This window comes from Juglans microcarpa x Juglans regia, chromosome 2D (genome assembly GCF_004785595.1).
Source record: "Juglans microcarpa x Juglans regia isolate MS1-56 chromosome 2D, Jm3101_v1.0, whole genome shotgun sequence".
In the NCBI taxonomy this organism is placed as follows: Eukaryota; Viridiplantae; Streptophyta; class Magnoliopsida; order Fagales; family Juglandaceae; genus Juglans; species Juglans microcarpa x Juglans regia.
The window spans coordinates 8,178,105-8,196,820 of NC_054596.1; the positions used below are offsets into that span (position 1 = coordinate 8,178,105).

The 18,716-nt window shown below is 37.5% G+C and overlaps 2 protein-coding genes across 3 annotated transcripts; one reads left to right on the forward strand and one right to left on the reverse strand.

The window, feature by feature from the left end:
* Positions 1-5,853: 5,853 nt before the first annotated feature.
* On the forward strand, positions 5,854-11,564 carry LOC121248302 (8-amino-7-oxononanoate synthase). Its single transcript, XM_041146726.1, has 11 exons — positions 5,854-6,228; positions 7,277-7,419; positions 7,555-7,662; positions 8,063-8,301; positions 8,402-8,443; positions 8,535-8,622; positions 8,847-8,980; positions 9,149-9,237; positions 10,218-10,368; positions 10,462-10,530; positions 11,195-11,564. Exons 1-11 carry the CDS (start codon positions 5,955-5,957, stop codon positions 11,319-11,321), a joined length of 1,464 nt encoding a protein of 487 aa, XP_041002660.1. The 5' UTR covers positions 5,854-5,954; the 3' UTR covers positions 11,322-11,564.
* Positions 11,565-12,016: 452 nt separating this feature from the next.
* On the reverse strand, positions 12,017-17,853 carry LOC121248256 (protein DYAD). Of its 2 annotated transcripts, XM_041146660.1 has the most exons (11): positions 17,737-17,853; positions 17,557-17,611; positions 16,671-16,720; positions 15,934-15,997; positions 15,633-15,742; positions 14,871-15,535; positions 14,367-14,750; positions 13,996-14,113; positions 13,810-13,893; positions 12,619-13,347; positions 12,017-12,497 (listed from the first exon to the last, which is right to left on the reverse strand). In XM_041146660.1, the coding sequence occupies exons 3-11, from the start codon at positions 16,710-16,712 to the stop codon at positions 12,303-12,305; spliced, it is 2,391 nt and encodes a 796-aa protein (XP_041002594.1). In that variant the 5' UTR covers positions 16,713-16,720; positions 17,557-17,611; positions 17,737-17,853; the 3' UTR covers positions 12,017-12,302. The 2 variants fall into 2 exon arrangements, with proteins under 2 accessions (XP_041002594.1, XP_041002592.1); XM_041146658.1 differs by lacking the exon at positions 17,737-17,853 and having other exon boundaries at positions 15,633-15,997; positions 17,557-17,574.
* Between the last annotated feature and the right edge of the window lie 863 nt (positions 17,854-18,716).

An 18,716-nucleotide genomic window follows, 5' to 3' on the forward strand; every position in this document is an offset into this window, starting at 1 on the left:
TTGATTGAGAGAAATAGGGGGGCAAAACTGCATGCATTTATAATTTGATGATGCCATAATCATGTGGCCATAGTCGGATATCATGTAGTGATTGTTACAAATTTGGTATTAGAGTGATTCTTCAGATCATGAGATACTCATGCCTGCCTTTAAATCGATATTTATTTTTATTGAGAAGCATATATAATATATATTATATGATTAAAAGAGGTTCACAAACCCCTGATAGTATTAATTAATTGGGAACATTATTATTCTCGATGATATATATCATTAATCATCATCACAAGCAATTTTACGGAACTTTAGCTAGGGAGGGAGCTAATTAATTAATGCAATGGTTGATATTCAATATTTCTATGATCATAAAAACATGATTGATTAATCGTTTTCTTAATTAATATATCAAGATTCATGCCATTGGACTAAGGGGAATTTCTCTTTGAATTAACCGTGGTGCACTTGCGAAAAATTTTTTGTTGAGGGCCTATGCATCTCTGAGATTAGTCGGAACTCTGTTCTCGAACACCCAGTGCTAATTAAAAAAGTTGGGTCATAAATAAGCAGCTTATTACATATAATATAGCTTATGGGATAATGAAAGATATAAAGAAAATAGATAATTGAAGATCCCCCGCGGGGGGGGGGGGGGGGGGGGGGAGAGGAGACTTTCAGGAGGGAGCTGATCAGAGTACTGGAGTACTCATGCATGGATCAGTAGTAGTGTTGCTGGTAGCTAAATATATATGGGCGGGGGGTATAACATGTTACTGCATGTGTTGATTTTGTAGGGATATTCAAGAAGGGGATTATCTTCAGGGGTAGGCTTGGGTTCTAATTATTATGTCAAAGAAGACGTAGACTCAAATGGTTATAAAGGAGATCAAGATCATTATCATGATGTAAAGCTGACAGATTACGAGCCACCACATCAGACACCGCCAATTCACAACACAGTATCCTATTTGGGAGGAGGCTAGCTGCTATATATATATATATATAGGGATCGAGAAGCTGGTGATCGAGCATTAATGTAGTAGTACTCTTTTAATTTTAAGATAGATATGGAAATTAGCCATCATGTGGTGCTGCTTTAGTTTTCTATTATTGTTCTATATATATATATGGGCGTTGTCTCGTTGATTTCTTTTAAGTGATGTTATGATCACTTAATGCCAATGGGCAATGGTTTCTGTTGAAATTCCATGTTGTTATATAAAATTGGCCATGGTTTCTCCCCGCCGACTACTCACTACTCCAACGATATTTATTAGAAAATGTTAAATGTATTTAAGAAAAACTTACAAATTAAAAATTTACTACTCCACATGTCAGTTATTAATATGTTGAAAATATGAAATTTAAAATTTAAAATTTAAAATTTAAAAGAAAACTAATAAAATGAATTTTATAAATAAAAGTGTAAGTACATGTAGCACTACGCATATTTTCCTTATTTATTTGGTAATACCCATATATATAGGGAATTCTTGCCGGTTGCAAGCTGGAAATCCTCTGCATTTAAAAAATGAACGAATTAATTCCAAAGTCCAAAATCAATGGCAAAAACCATTTGTTTTTCTTGTGTTTTGAACTAGCCGTTAGAAATTAATCATGTATAATATTACATAATTAAAAGTCAAGACAAATCATGATCTGATCTCTTATTTTGAGGATGTCTTAAACAAGAACGATAAACATGAGAGTATTATGCTGCATGCATGCATGCTTTCCTTCTTTCTTCTGATAATAATTTATAAGAAGATCGATCGATCTAAGCAACGGCCAAGTTTTTTAATTTTTCTTGAGCTCAGTTGCCTCTCCTACAATATTATATATTGTTGCAAGCTGCGTGTCCTAATTACCGCTGCATGCATGATCGATAAATATCATGATGAAGTAGTATTGGTACTGTTGCATGCCTAACTGGTTTCGTAGCTACTTGAAGTGGCCGATCGAAGCACTACTAGGGAAGAGGAGTTATATATGCGCCTCTCAAATCCTTCAGGAAATTTTAACAAATTAATCATTTTAGAATAATACTATATATATATATATATAATTATATATATATATATAACTACAAGAAAAACGGACTTTTGTGACCAATTTATTGCAACCAAAAGACTATTCGCAACCAATTTTAATTGCAAGTCATTTCGTTGGAATTAACTGGTCACAAAAGCCCATTTTTCTTGTAGATATAGTTTGAAGATGTGCGAACACGCGCATCCCTTTTAAAAAAAATGGAGTCTCTACCATTAAAAAAATAATTTTTTTATGCGAATCTCAGATTTATATACTCACTTTTTAAAAAAAGAATGCACTAATATATATATATATATATATATATATATATGTCTCAGTACTTTATACTCTTCATTTAATTCTAATTCTTAGCAATATTGCACCACGACCAGTATTTCGTTAATCTTAACCGTCAGATCTTAATTCTTAGCAATCATGATTGTGTAAATTAATTGAGGTTTTTTATAGCTAAAAATATAATGTAAAAAATAGATGATAATTTGTGCGTGAAAATCTTAATTATTCTTTGGCACAAAAAGATTAATAGCATAAGAAATTGTTTTTAATTATTTAATAAATATTATCTAAAAAATAAAATCACAAAAGACTGAGTTTTGTATGTCTTTAACAAGTCCAAAACCTAATACACATGAGAAACGCTTTGCGACAGCCTTGTTACTTTTGGGCGAAAAATAGCTCACCAACGGATTGGTTATTGAAGAAATTCATAGGCCTAACTCATCTCATAAAACCAGTTTGACAAGAGAGAATTGTTCATTCCTTATAAATATGCCCGAGACATTGTCCACAGAAAATGTAAGATTATTCCTCAACATCCTCTCTCACGTGCAGGCTAATATTTTTCTTGGTCCTGGTCACGGGATAAGTAGTGTCCCCATTCGTCCTGTGGCAAACTCTAATACCATGAAGAAATTCATGGGCCTAACTCATCTTATAAAATCAGTTCGATAAGAGAGGATTGTTCATTCTTTATAAACATACCCAAGACCTTGTCCACAGACAATGTGATATTATTGCTCAACAGCTACATGTAAGATAAAGGAGTCTGTAGCACAATAGAGCCAAAAGCAGCTGATTAATTCCTTTCATAGCACAATTCCTCTTCAAGTTATCTACACAATGAAATCAAACACATCAACAAATCAAGCAGAAATAAGAAAAGGAACAAGCTTACAAATAAAGTTATTAGAGTAATTTTGTATATCTCTTGATAAAATCTGGAATTAGATTAAGGTCAAAATTAATTTTTTTTCATAAGACAAAAAATTGCATTTTTTTACATGTGCACGACATATTTGAAAATTAAAAGTTTGAAATTTGAATTTTTGAAAGATGATTACTTATCATTTTTTACATGTGCATGATATAATTAAAAATTTGAATTTTAAATTTTTGAAAGATGATTGATTGCCATCTTTCACATGTGCCAATTTTGTTTGAAAATTTTGAAAAGCGATTGATGCATTTTTTAACATATGCAAAAGATAGATGATTTTGTTTGAAAATTTTAAAAAGTAAATAATGTTCTTTTTGTCATATGCAAAAAGTAAATAATTAGGTTTGAAAATTTTGAAATGTGAATATTTTTGACATATGAATATTTTTAAATTTGAAAATTAAATCTCATATGCCTGATACACAGATGAGTGGGGGAGTTTGGGTAAGGGATGAGATTTGCTATAGGCAAGTGCATAGTTAGTCACATAACATGCGGACGTGGTGGAATGAGATTGGAGGGTTGGTTATGGTTGGAAACCAGACCGTCTAGTCTCCAAGTTTTCCCTACACGCGCGCGCGCACACATATATATATATATTAAGAGAGGGGCGCTAGAGATCAGACTCGGTGTGTATATAAAATTTACACCCTCCAATAGAAGAGTAACACATACGCAATCTATGAATTGAATGATAGAACCAAATACACTAAAACAAATGTAATGCGATTCTCCCCCTCAGTCTCTCTTTCTCTGCGTTGTCTCTCTCTCATCGATGAAGGTTAGATTTTCTCCCCTCTCTCTCTCTCTCTCTCTCTCCTAAGAAGGGCGAACAAGGAGACGTGTGTAATATCTTTGATTATCTCAGGCATTCGCATCTATAAAGCGCCATCTCTATTTCTTGATTCATACCATGAGCCTCTTCGCCCAAGGCTGAACAAGTAAAAGCTCTCCATCTCTTCGAGTTTGCAATTTCCTTTTATTGCTTTAGTTCAGCTTCTTATTCATCAAGTGAAACCAGAACATACTTTACTTAGAATGAGACTTGTTTAGTGTCTATCCAAATCTTCATCTCTATTTGAAAACTAAAACAAAAAAAGGGTCTCTAACAAATTCGTTATTAGGTGAAGCAGTTTACGCAATAAATTATAATACTATTGGTTACGGGGATTTGAAATGTTATTTAGTTAGAAAATGGTTATTTGGGTTAAGATCTCTCTAAATGACCAAGGTTTTCAGTTGAATTTTTATTTTATATAAACTGCATGTCATAGAACCCTTACTACTTCAACTAATTTTTATGAGTCCACTAGCTACTGTTCTCCATAGATAATATTAAAGCAGCTCTATGGGGAAGGGGTCTTGATAGATTGAGTAGCAAGAAAGTTTTCCTTTATGTTCACACTTCAAGCTCCATTAGGGAAGAAGAAATTGGGAGATCTGGTATGAAAAGGGTGGTGACGGTTTGAGACGAGAGAGAGAGTGAGTACTGATGTAAGGAGAGATCATAGTGACTTTAAGAAAACAATTCCGCTACGAGCAGGAGATTTTGCCCAGGAGAGCTGCGCAGGGATGCTACATCAGCATGAATAAAAAAAATAAAAAATTAAATAAAAGATGGAAAAAGCATACGAAATAAATATGAAAAAGAAAATAGGAGAAAAACTACAGTTCTCCGTCACGACACTGTAATCCATCACATCTAGCATTTTCCAACATTTCGAAGAGAATTTCCACCTCACCAGTCATCTGCGTCGGCATTATCTCTGGCATATCCAAACATGTGACCTTGGTCATGACCAACACCGATCTCTTTAGTAGAAAAATTTAATTGTAAGTGATTCTGCGTATTAATACACGCACTCATTCAATAGGATTAGTCAAAAAGTAGATTTTATTGAAAACAGTACTAATTTAAATTTAGAATATGAAGGAAATAATATAAGTATGCAGATTGATACACAAACTTATTTCTACATAACAAAATTTCTCTTTAGATTGCTTGGTGAGAGGACCATGGACACCCTAAGCAATATCACATAGCTTAACGGTATTATGAAACATGGAAAAAAATTATTAACTTATCAAATTATCTATCGAGCTTTGAAAAAAATTCAACAAAAGACATAAACGAATTCATTATCTATTTTACGTCAACTCGTAAAGCAATATGCGGAGTAACTCAATATAGTAGTAAAAGCAATACGTGTAGGTTTCCCACAGCGTGAAACGAGCAGATGATGAAACGCACCGATTTGAAAAAACTCTTAAACGCACTGTATTATTTCTCGCATAGACTCCCCCATTTGTTCGTGCGCAGTGTGTGCCAAGTATCTTGCATCCAGAATTTTCCTTAAAAAAAAAAAGAGAAGAGCGAAAGTTTCCACCGTAAATAAACATAGACCACTTTCGTGTCCGTTTTTTATTGAAGGTGTAAAATAACATTTCACACCAAATCGGATTTGAAGCTTTTCTCATATTAATAACTTTTGGGCAGTTGAAGTTGATTAGTTTTCCAATGTCATTACCTTTTGTACTTATTTTTTAGGGGCCCACACTCAAATTCATGCAATTTAAAGCCTGACCTAACCAAACCTATACGTCACGCACACGCTCTCTCGGTCTCTCCAACTTGGCAACTACCTCAACCACGCTACCATTCCATTTTTGCTGGCTGCTCAAGGAGACAATGAGCTTCTGGGATAACTTGGTCGAAGAAGCACTTGTGAAGCTTGAATCTCTGAAACTCCTCCGGTCTCTTAGACCCATTCATCTCCCCAATAACCAACAACTAAAACCCATTGAGAATGAAGGTCAAAGCTCCTCTAAGCCCGATCGAGAAGAACATGGAAAACAAGCCTTCCAGGTTTTCAACGAAATGCAGCCCTGGGACCGGTCCTCAGTGGAAGTTCAGATTGCTGAGAAAACGTTTCAAATATGGCAGCGTGACCTTCCCAGTACTGGTAGCTAGGCTTCTATTCCCTTCAATTCCTATCGTTGTTTGCTTTAGTTTTTTGTAATCTGTGGGTGTTGATTGTAATTCGAATGTGCTCTGCATATTTGAACTTTGATCTTGATTTTTTTTTCCTTTTAATTTTCCAAGTAATAATAGTGAATTATCATCCAAAAGAAGGAAACTTTGACCAATGCCTCATTATTAAAACCAAGAGTATAAGACATATATATAAGTGTATGTAAAGAAATAATTTTGGGAGGCGCAGTCAGGGTTGTATGGAGATAGGGGTTTGAATTATCAATTGTTACATGCAACTCTTGTGGTCAGAGGTTTTCTGTTTTGGCTGGGGCCTGATGTCTAAGCGCCCTGATCATATGAGATATGGCAATAATATGATGGATTGAGAGTGTCTGATGCTCTTGGTCTATCTTGATAGTTATATTTGCCTGCAAAGGATGAATGACACATGAAGAGAAAGTCCTGGCGAGGACAAAAGAGTTAAGTTTGTTGTAAATTTGCAATGCGAAATTATTTGAGTTAAAAATCAATTATGATGAGCAGTTACAAACCAGTTATTGAAATTTAACCCCTAGGGGTTGGCTCAAGTGGTAAAGGCCTTGGGTTTCGGGGTATGCTACCCCTAGGTCTAAGGTTCAAATCCCTTTGGGTGCAAACAATCTCTAGGGGCCATCAGACTCGGGGATTTTCCCCTTGAATTACCCGAGATGCACTTGTGGGAAACTCCTTGTCGAGGGCCTGTCCGCCCCCAGGATTAGTAGGGACGCTGTTCCGGACACCTAGTGCTAATAAAAAAAAAAGTTATTGAAATTTTTTATAATCAACGTGTAATATCTTTTTCTCTCTCAACACGCTCTCTTATGTTGTCAGTTGGGCATAACAAGGTGTCCTAGCTTTTGAAGATCTGAACCACCATTGCTCATATTTATTTGAGACTTTATTTTATGGTCTTTCTTTTGGTATTTAGAAGCTGTTAGACCTTGAATAATACTAATATATAGCTTCGTATTATTCACATTGACAATTGATTATTGCAGGCGATGAGGCTTTCGGTGGAGATGAAGTAACTAATAATGAAGAAGAGGTCATCCCTCTGAAGTTTAGAAAGCTACTTTTGTTCTCTGGAAATGATTATTTGGGCTTGAGCACTCATCCAACAGTTGGAAAGGCTGCTGCTAAGGTGTTGCTTGATCATTAGTTGTTTTCTTGAAGCATACTTTTACTAGATTCATTAACTTTTTTTTCTGTAACTTTCCCAGTTTCCCCTATTTTTCTGAACATGCTGTTAAGACATTATGAACTTGTTATAAACCAGGCAGCCCAAGAACATGGAATGGGTCCAAGGGGTTCTGCTCTAATTTGTGGATATACCAACTACCATAGGTTACTGGAGTCGAGCTTGGCAGACCTAAAGAAGAAAGAGGTAATAGCGTATTATAATAATGCCTTAAGCTGTTTATGTTTTTTTTTTTGTGCACGGTACACCTAGCCATTTCTCGATAAAGCCAAATCGATCATAGAAATGGAACCAACAAGTACACTTGGCAGTCATACAATGTTGACATGAGCCATGGTGTGAGAGAACGCCGTTTGTGGAATTCTACATTCATGATTGACCTGGTTCCACTGATGATGATTATCAAGATCATTAATGTGAAAAATGGAATATGATTTGTTGGAGCCATGGAAATCAAATACGTGGTTTCCTTGGAGATTTAATACTTTGGGTGCTGTTTGTTTGATCACCATTTGTACTATCTATAACCTATTCTAGTTATTTCAGCCAAAAACTGACGCATTCTTGTTTAAAATTTATGCTATAGGATTGCCTTCTTTGTCCTACAGGGTTTGCAGCTAATATGGCCTTGATGGTAGCATTAGGAAATATTGGCTCTCTCCTGGCTACAGGCAAAACACATTTAGAGGAAGAAAGGATCGCCATATTTTCTGATGCGCTGAACCATGCATCAATAATCGATGGTATTCGTCTTGCTGAGCGACAGCGAAGTATGGAAGTGTTCATATATCAACATTGTGACATGTCTCACCTTAATGCCTTGTTGTAGGTTTTTACCTTTGTCTTAAATTTTCAGTTTCCCTGTTATTGCTAAGCATACTCTATCCAGGACTCATATTTTTGCAATTTATTTGTTTTTTGGCAGGTTGAAATGCAAAATGAAGAAAAAAGTTGTTGTGACTGATGGGTTGGTCATTTTATAATAAACATTGTGACACGTGTACATGAGTGTGCATTGTTGAACTTGGTGATTGACTTAAATCTTCCTTCTAATGCAGTTTGTTTAGTATGGATGGGGACTTTGCACCAATGGTCGAACTTGCAAAGCTCCGTAATAAGCATCAGTTTTTGTTAGTCGTTGATGATGTAAGTCCCTTTTATATATTGATTCTTATGATATCAAAAGAAGCTGTTTGGAGCCTGTCTTGAAGATATGGTATTCATCTTGAGATTGTATAGTCAATTTTATTTTGTTACTTTTGTATCATCAACATACACTTTGGTTTAGTTCGTGTAAAAAAAAAGGGTTCCACCATTCACATTCTTTGATGCTGAACAATAAAAGATACTCTTGTTAAGATTGTTTTCAGGCTCATGGAACATTTGTTTGTGGTAAAAGTGGCGGCGGAGTGGCTGAGGAGTTCAATTGTGAAGAAGATGTAGACATATGCCTTGGTACTTTGAGTAAGGCTGCAGGTTGCCATGGAGGATTTATAGCATGCAGGTAATCTTCTTTGTATACTCTCCCATCATTGCTACTGTTGGAGAAGAATAGATATTGATAAATGGATAAGGTTCATCTAAACAATGCTTGGGAACATAATATTTTTCACTGTGCTAGACTTGGCATAACAAACCATAACAATGCCATTTTTTATTGCAATATGAACAGCAAAAAGTGGAAGCAATTCATACAATCAAGGGGTCGCTCCTTTATATTTTCAACTGCTATCCCAGTCCCCATTGCTGCAGCTGCTCATGGTAAATATTAGCTTTTTTATTGGGGGCATTTATTCTTATATTAAGCTCTTTCTATAAAAGCATATATATTTAAATACATGCATTCAATGATTATTAAGTTTCACTAGCCCGATAAATTTTGATTCCATTACTTTACCCTCTATCCCATTTTTATGGAAGAGATGAGCAATTTGAGCTAGAATTTCTTTCTTTTCATGGACCAGGAATTTTTTCATCTTTTGACTTTGATCAGTTTCCCATTTACAAAGACTTGCATCATCTGGCACATCTTATGTACACATAAAAGATTAGAAATTGATGTACATTTTGTAGGAGATATGTGTATGCATTGTGCCTTAAGTGTGAATTCCAGATTTAGCTTTGACATGAAACTTGTGAGTTGAAACGCCAAAGCAGACAGCTAGGCATCACGTTGGTCATAATGATTTATCAGTTAACACATGCAGACTTGTACTCAGATTGTAGATAGGTAATGAATGCAATTGGCCCATTTTGTGACTTCACTCTTTAAAGGTCGTGAATTCAATTTTGCTAATTGCAAATTCTTTTTTCTTCCAGTCCAGTAAGAGCTTTGCAGACAATTATTTTGGATCCTGGGTGTGTGTGTGTGTGTGAGAGAGAGAGAGAGAGAGAGAGAGAGAGAAACTTAAGGGAGTAGTATCTGCACTTTTTTATCCCAGTTCACGGTACTACGATGGCCAAAATTGATAGGTTGTTGCTGACCAAATGAAAGCAGAATGAACACGGACTGTGCTGACTATATGTATACATACCTGGATATTTGGTATTCTAAGTTAGATCCCTTGTATACCTATTGCAAATTTTAAGACTTAAACATATTCTGTCTTAAAGCCTTCATCTCCCATTGCTTCTCCCTCATAATCTGACCTAGGACATTAATTAAGATTGACATCAAATAGTTGTCTCCTTTGCCTCGGTGATGAAATTTTTTCCCTTAAAAACTGGAGTGTGAAATGCAGCTGCAGTTACTGTTGCAAAAAAGGAGACATGGCGTAGAAGGGAAATTTGGAAACGGGTGCAAGACTTCCATACCCTTACGGGAATCACAATCACGAGTCCCATAATCTCTCTTATTGTGGGGAGTGAAGAAAAGGCCCTGCATGCCAGCCGGTTCTCTCTCTCTCTCTCTCTCTCTCTCTCTCTCTCTATGATTATGTTCATTTGCTAAAACAGATACTGAATATGTCAATCATTCTGAAACAGCCATTTGTTGAGATCTGGATTCCATGTAACTGCAATCAGACCCCCAACGGTGCCTCCCAACTCATGCAGGTTTGTCGTGTACTCATCATTCTTGTATGTGCAAGCATAATTTTTAGTCTTTCTTTTTTGTATAGTGGTGACTCTTTATCTTTTGAAATTGCTGCTATTTTCTCATCATCAACTACAGGGATTTCAATTTGATTCCCCCCCGCCACCCAAAAAAGAAAGGGGGTCTTCATCTGGACAGTTTAAACATTGGAACACATTTACACGTTGCATCTTTCATGCATATATACAATAATACAAGTATGAAATTAGGCATATGTATGTCGCATAGTCTATCATATTCCACCTTCTGAAGTTGCGCATCCTTTTACAATGACTAGAGATGTCAGTGGTTTGATCAGGTCAGGTTGTGATTGGCTGGGCCAAAATATTAAAGAACTGACTAGGCAAAATACGAGTTAATAGTTAATACAATCTATGTATATATATTGAAATGCATATGCATGTAGATATGTCAAAGATAGCACCGGAAAAGATGTAGGGAAGTTCAAGGTATTGAAAAACAGTTAAAATCAGGTCGAACTTTGGAAAGCATTGCGGAAAATTAGAGTCAGATTTGAGTTTCTAGTATGGAAGTGATTGCTTGATGTTTTCTTGAATTAGTCTTGAATACACTAATTTATCATTTAAATCCCCACTTCCCTCATCTCTCTCTCTCTCTCTCTAGGCTTCGGGTGACTCTCAGTGCAGTGCACACAACGGATGATCTGAAGAAGCTCACCACTGCACTGTCGCACTGCATTGATCTCCAAGATGTTGGCATCCAAAGCTCGAATGTATATCCAAGGTTGTAGTTTGAATTGCACCTTCCTTTCCTCCCTGTTCCTGCAAGGATCACATTGATTCGTTTCTGCCTGAATAATGGAATTGCTGTAAATTTTCTTGTTATCAACAGTGACAAGATACTCACGGACATCTTGGGCAAGAAAAATTCACCTCTTTATTTTTTCAAGAAAAGAACAATATAGCTTCTATTGCCCACCAATGAATGACTTGGCTAGATCACTTGCACGGGTTTATTGGTCAGCAGTTTTCTATTCTTGAATCTGCCTAAGTTAGGACCAGAGACGATTCTTATTATTTATCTTATTATTATCTTGAAAGCAACCGTAAACAATCCTTGGGTTCTACAGATTAATTTGAACATCTATTTTTTCTTGGCAAGTAGTGGAAGTAGCCAACCTTCTGTCACGAACCAGATATCCTCCATTCTCTTCTTGTAAAAAGCGTTAGACCACCTGCATAGCTCTCAAAGTGAACAGCTAAGGTGCATAAGAAATTTAAAATGGGATTAAATGAGTGTATGTACTTCATTTTCTTGCTTTTTATACACGAAATTATATAACTCTGATCTGGCAACGACAGAAAGGGAGTACTCGAATTGGGCCGACCAACTGCATGCAGATAACGTGGTTGCTTTTATGTGGCCGAATATCAAAATTCACAGCAACATACACATGAAGAGTGAGTGAAACAGTATTATTCCTATATTATATGTATTCATCCTTCCTGAAAGAAAATAGGAATCGGTACTATTGTTCGCATGCATTGATTACACACCCTCAAAATTTGCCTTTTCTAACATTAATTTCCTTCCAAAAATGACAATCCTACGTGAGTCCAATGGATGTACAGCTAGTATTTATCCCCTTCCTTCCCATGTTCGGTATTCCAAGTAAGATATTGTCCAAGAGTGTAATATAATAAATCTCCTATGAAGACCAGTAACTAAACCTTAGCATATATAGACGCTCTTATAGGCAAACTAAATCCACTCAACCCCGATTAGACATATCCAAAGACGGGTTAGAGGTAGCCAAAGCCAACCACCACCCTTCTCCCGATTGCAACCACGAGGACGAGGAGGAGTTGATTGTGGAAGAGGAGCAACCGCTAGGAGTTTGCTGCTGCTCGTCACAGTTCCTCGTTAAATCCATGTTTTCCGTTCCCTCTTTCTTACCCAGGACCAACTGTATACGAAGTAAAGAAGAAGCACAACGTAAGCACAAGAAGGATTCATTCTCTTTTTAATTAGTATGTAAATAGAGTAAAATCGAGGAGATCAAGATGAGTACTGAGATGCTCACGTACGTGTGGTATTGAAGCATCAGAGGTCACGCAATGGTGCCTTCTTTGGTAGGTGATAGTCCCACAAAAGCCGGTGTCAGTGTGTTGGATCTGAGGGGGCTCATTGAGGTTGATGACGGAGCAACATTTGATAGTGGAGTAGGGAGTCTCAGGCGGAGGAGGAGGAGAGGGAGAGAGAGAAGGTTTAGTGACTCTCTTAAGAATGGCATTGCTGAGGAGCCTCTCAGCCAATGGTTTGACCGGTGAAGCTGGGTGGGGGCCCAGTTGGATCTGACATGGAGGGAGCTGATTCTGAAAGTGGGATACTGAAGTAGTGGAAGAGGCTGAGGGTGGAGTTGGGGTTGGGACCGTTAGGAGGTCTTCGAGGTGGACCACAGACTGAGGAGACATGGCCAGCATGTTTGGCCACAGGAAGGTCCCCTGTGGCTTGCAAATCCTGAACCCACTCTTCAGCCTCTCTATTTTTGCTGCCTTGTCCTCTGTTGCTCTGACTGCTGCCTCGTCTCTCCCTTTGTCTTCTGTTGCTGTGACTGCTGCCTTGTCTCCTCCCTTGTCCTCCTCTTTCTCTTCGCTTGATTTGCTCGCTGATTTGTTCTTTTGTTCCGACTCTTTCGTCTCTCTTTCAGTGCCGTCTGATGGTGTTGTTGGCGATCCCATCAATAACGGTGGTGGTGCTTCTGATTCTGACACGATTGGTTCCTCCACAGTTGATCTCAGCATTCCCAATTGCACCTGCGTTAAACACCGCCTATCAATAGCATGAATCTCTGCTTCATCATTTAACCACCATTGGAGATATATATGTTTGTGGTCCCCATGTACTTAGTTAAAATATTATTTTCTATAGTTAATGCCCTTCCTTCTTGGTATCAATGTATATATGATCAAGGGTGATGCTTGGTTGCTCTCAAAGTGTCCCCAGTGTGTTTTATTTTTTTTTTTAATTTTAAATAAAAAAAATATACAAATTCACTAATGATAACTTTTTTAAAATTGCCAACACATCTCAAAATCATATAAAAACATTACTCATCCTTCAATGGTAATAATGGTTAATGAACCCGCGCGATCCACCTTAGAATACGCCTAATGAACTGGGACAGTCAAAAACAAAAAGTAATTTTCAGGTCATACCTATATTCGTCCAATCAACAAACATTGAGGGGAAGAGGGGAAGGTTCAAGGTTTTGGTACCTCCATTCCACTCAATGCTAGTGAAATCTCCGCCAGTTGTTTCCCCATCTTAGCTTTCCTCTTCATCAAATCTATATACGTTTCCTGTGAGAGCATCATAGTTGAAACTGGGTTAATCAAGCTGCATGAACAAAGTCACAAAATTAAATTATCCTAAACTTGTCCACTCTTGAATTTCATGTTCACCTTCAGTGGAATCAATGAACCTTCAAAGTTCCAGTTCAGACTCGTCACAGAAGAGTTTGGGGTAGTGACAATAGCCAGATTCTCCTCTTGCTCCTTGGTCACCAGCTCCTGCATATCCCTGTTCAAGGACACAATAAGGCCAACTCCCCAACTATGAAAAGGGCCTGCCTAAGAGTAGTGATAACAAGAGAAAAGATACTACTGAGATCCATAATCCCTACAAAAGGGACACATACATAAGAAATTCTGAAAAGAGAAGTGACTTATCAAAAGAGCCATTCTGAAAAGAGAGATGGCACAATATTACATGAATGATAGCAAGAAAAAGGTATCGAAAAAAAGATCAATTATATCGAGAGAAAGGTCGCTACTTTTTCATTTTGGCGATCTCTTCCTTGAGTGCCCTTAGTTCTCTGGCACAAACGGGATCCTGAGATGGGTTATCTCCCGGTTTCCACCCAGGTGGTGGGGTCCAATAAGGGTCCTGAACCCCAGCTTCCTTCCTGACATTTACCAGGTCAGCACTCTCCAGCCAATACTCCATGGCTCCTTCAGCATTGTGTCGCCGCCGGAACCGTTCAGTCCCACCCGGCGCTACCTTTCCAGCCATATGCTTCAGCAAATGGTCTAATAAACCGGTATCACCGATGAGCTTCCTTGCCTCTGTTCTCAGTGCTGGCCTCAGTATTGGATTCCCAAAGACTGCTCCTTTGGCCTTCAAAATCTTCAACATGTTCTCCTCGGCCAGCTTATACCTTCACCAAGACAATTTAGCCCATTACATCTAACAGTCAACAACAACTAAATTGGTTTTAAAATGTTGATCAAATTAATAAGCTTCAGAATTTTAAAAGTGAACAGTCCTCTGTCCGCACCTCTCCACAGACCATCTTTCAATGGAATCTTTTAATTTCTTCCTCTTACTCTGATTGTAAACCTGAATCTGATATTGCTTCTCATGCGTAGCTTTTTTGGGTTTTTGAGCTCTGCTAGAACCATGGCACTTTCTCTTGAGATTCTTCTTCGTCATAGACGACACTACCTTTACAGCTTCTCCTTCAACTTCCTCTACCTCATCGTCATCTCCTCCCTCTTCCTGTCTCCCTCTCCTTTGTTCTTCGTCTCTTAATTTCCTCGATAAAGTTTCCACCTTTTGCTCTTCTTGACCCCCTAGGAACCGGACCTGCCTACGCTTACCCCACTGTACTATGCCAGTGAGTTTTAGCTCAGACCAGCACGAACCCTTCTTAGAAACTTCATTCCTGAGCCTCGTCCTCAAGGCTGGGCCCGAGTCTTTCTCGGCCGTCACAGGAGGCACTCCCCAGAAGTTCCACGAGTTTCCCTTTTCTGCAATTTCCTGAGCTGGTATTCTTCGGTAGAGCGCGTCTCCAGCGAGGTCTGAATCCATTATGTGTTTCTCATTTAGTGCAGGGAGCTGCTTCCCCTCTGGCCTCCCACAGTTGCCATTGCTGAAGTGCGTACGAAGAGAGAAAGTGCTTGGGAACCTCACTGCAACCTGAAGCTGAGTCTTCTCACTTACCTGCAGCAAAATCCCAATCGTCAAAATAAAAAGGCATACAGAAATTTTCAGAAGTATGCTCTACATGTATTGGGTTATGTGTCCATGGTATAAATACCATGACGACCCGGATTGACTTGAGCTGATCTGGGGTTTGTGGGGTGAGCTTGGAGTGGTCGATTTCATAGAAAGAACCCAATTTTATGTGCTGAATAGCGTCCGAAGCCTCTGCAATACCAAAAAGACAAAAAAATGGGCAAGGAAGTTGAGTCTTCAAGTTTTTGGGGAATATTAATATAAATTTGAAATTAAAAAAAAAAAAAAAAATTGCGGGCATATTGGGTATGTGGAAAACGATATTATCAGGAGGGTTCATGATGATGGTCATGTGTTACCTAGTTGAGTGCAGATGGACGAACCTGTGGGCATTGCATGTGTGGCCCAAGATGGCCTTTCTGCTTGTTTTTCAAAGTTCACCATTTCCTGCGCGCCCATAAACAAAAGCATGCACACACAGACACCAAGTAACTAAAACACCCAATTGATCATTCTGCTGAGCTAAAAATGCACACACATTTACTCTACAATTTCACATATACGCCTGCCGATGATTCTTTCACATCATTTGGTTGGCGCATGTACATACTGCGCGCACACAATGCTCAGAGAATATACTTTGCTTGGCTGCTAGGGAAATGATTTGTATTACGCTGATAACGCTTTTCGCCATGCATGCGGTTTTCGTAATCTCATGATTAGAGTTTTTTCTTTTTCTTTATCCTTTTTATTTTTGTTCTTTAGCATATGCAAGTACACGAACAAAACCTCAGAATCTCGCCGATTTGCTAACGAAACTGGGAGGAGATGCGACGCGCATTTGTAGCGCGTGTATGGACAATAAAGTTAGTTAAAAAAAATAGGTACTTTGTACCACATCGTTGGATTGGCTTTCGCTTGGGGTTATAATGATCACCGCATCAGCGTATGATGGTTAACAGCGCGAGCGACTGAGAACACGCTTGGTGTTCGAATAACTAAATAGAAAAACAGGGAGTCTGAGACGGCCATGCGTGAGTGAGCGAGAGAGAGGGAGACATTGGAAGTGACTGGCCAGAGAAAAACTAACAAAATAGGGTGAGAGAAAGAGAACGCTTACTTGAGCTGCGGCAATATCAAACTCACACGAGCTTTCTTCCATGTCACGATCTACATAACAGAGCAAAATGTGGCATGTAAAAAACAGATTTAATTCGAAAATGCAAATAATAAAGGAATCAATTTAGAAGTTTGGCGCTCTTTTTCAATTTTTTTTTTTTTTTCCTTTTTTGACCGAGTGTGGACATGGCATGGGGATTTGGGGTACCGAGATCACTTAGTAAGGATATGAGAATTTAAACTTTAAAGGCTCTATGGATAGTAAGGAATTGGAAAGATTGCGGCAGTGTAAGAAAAAGCTACCATGATTAAGATAGCACTATTGCAGACCAGAACTCAGAGAACGTTGAAGCATAAGCAGGTACATACACATCGTCTGACGGTGACACTAATGTAAAGAAGCTTGTAAACACGGTGAATACTTCAGTTCAAGTGTGAAAAAGGTACTGGACTGTAATGAAAATGGGTTTTGGAAACATGCATTTGGATTAATTGTTGTAGTTTCTTTGAATGAAAAAAGATAAAGGTGTTTGAATGATCATGAGATAGCATATGCGATGTACAGGGGCCGGAAGTAACAAACTCCATTTCCTAGAAAACAAGTGCAAGTTTTTTTTAACCTCCCAATCGGTTTTTATTTTCCCGGAAAGTGAGAAACAACTTCATCAGCCTTCCAATGCAGACAGATAGAAAGGAGAAAAAAAATCAACAGAAAAATATTAGTAAAAAGAGAAGAGAAACGACTCTGTATATTGGGATCCACGGACGGACGTTTTCCTCCAGAATCGTGCGAATTTTCTAAAGCCAAACAACAAGCAATTAATGATCATCAGAATCATCTGAGTTATCCGAGACTTGAACAGTTAGAAAGATCAAGCTTGCATTACCTTTGAGAAGTATATTCCAAGCCAACTGTGAGAAAACCTTAGCTAGCTATAAAACCTGTAAATCATTACAAGTTGCCGATCATATTTTGGATGATCAGAAACGAACAACATCCATGGATGAATGCGAAAAACAAAAGAGAATAAGAAGAGAGAGGGATCAGAGAGAGAAGAATGGCAGACCTCTGTGTCTCTGAATTGTAGACAAAAAAAGTTGGTCTTATTCCTTTTCTCAGTGATATTTTCTCAAGAAAAAGAAAAATGCAGAGAGAGAGAGAGAGAGAGTGGAGCGAAATTCTGTTATGCTACGAACAAACAAACGAACCGAGCAATGCACCATTTTACAGTGTGAGAGTGTAATGATTACGAGACGTGTTGCACATCACGTGACCTCTCCTACCTTAAAATCAGTTAGATATATATTTTTTAATTTCCCAAATATGCCCCTCGCCTCTTGGTCGAGACATCGAGGCCTCATTTTTTTTTTAATTATATTCATTATCTTGACCTCACATATTATATATATATATATATTTTTTTTCTTTTATGAAACATGTAATATATTAGAAAAAGAGTAACACTACATGTACCGAAATTTTGTCCCGAATTAGTGTCCCAAAAAGTATATTTCATCTTTTTATTTATCTTTTCTTTCTTTTCATGTATTTTTTTAATCATCATAAACATTTTTTAAAAAAATAAAAAATTCATAATATCATTAAAAAAATATTTCCTTAATCACTAAGTAAAAAAAAAAAAAAAAGTTTTTGGGACACCAATTCGGGACGTATAGCATTTCTGTTAGAAAATGATAAATAGAATAAATGAATTAATTTAAAAAAAATAAAATAAAAAATAGCAAAACTCATTTTGATTTAGTTTAATACAAGAATGGATTTTGAAATTCGTTCTCTTATTTGTAGACTGTAATTTATGTCATCTAATCCAAAACTAGGGGTGTTACCCACCCATTATGGGGTGGGGGCACCCCTTCCCCTCACCCCGCCCTGCATGGGGCAGGGGATGGGGTTTTCACGCCCACCCGCCCCGCCTCTTTTCACTTAAAAAAAATTACATTTATTTGATTTAAAAATTATTTTTAAATGTAAAAGTAATTAAAAATTCATTTTTAGATTTAAAAATTCATTTTTAGATCCAAATTA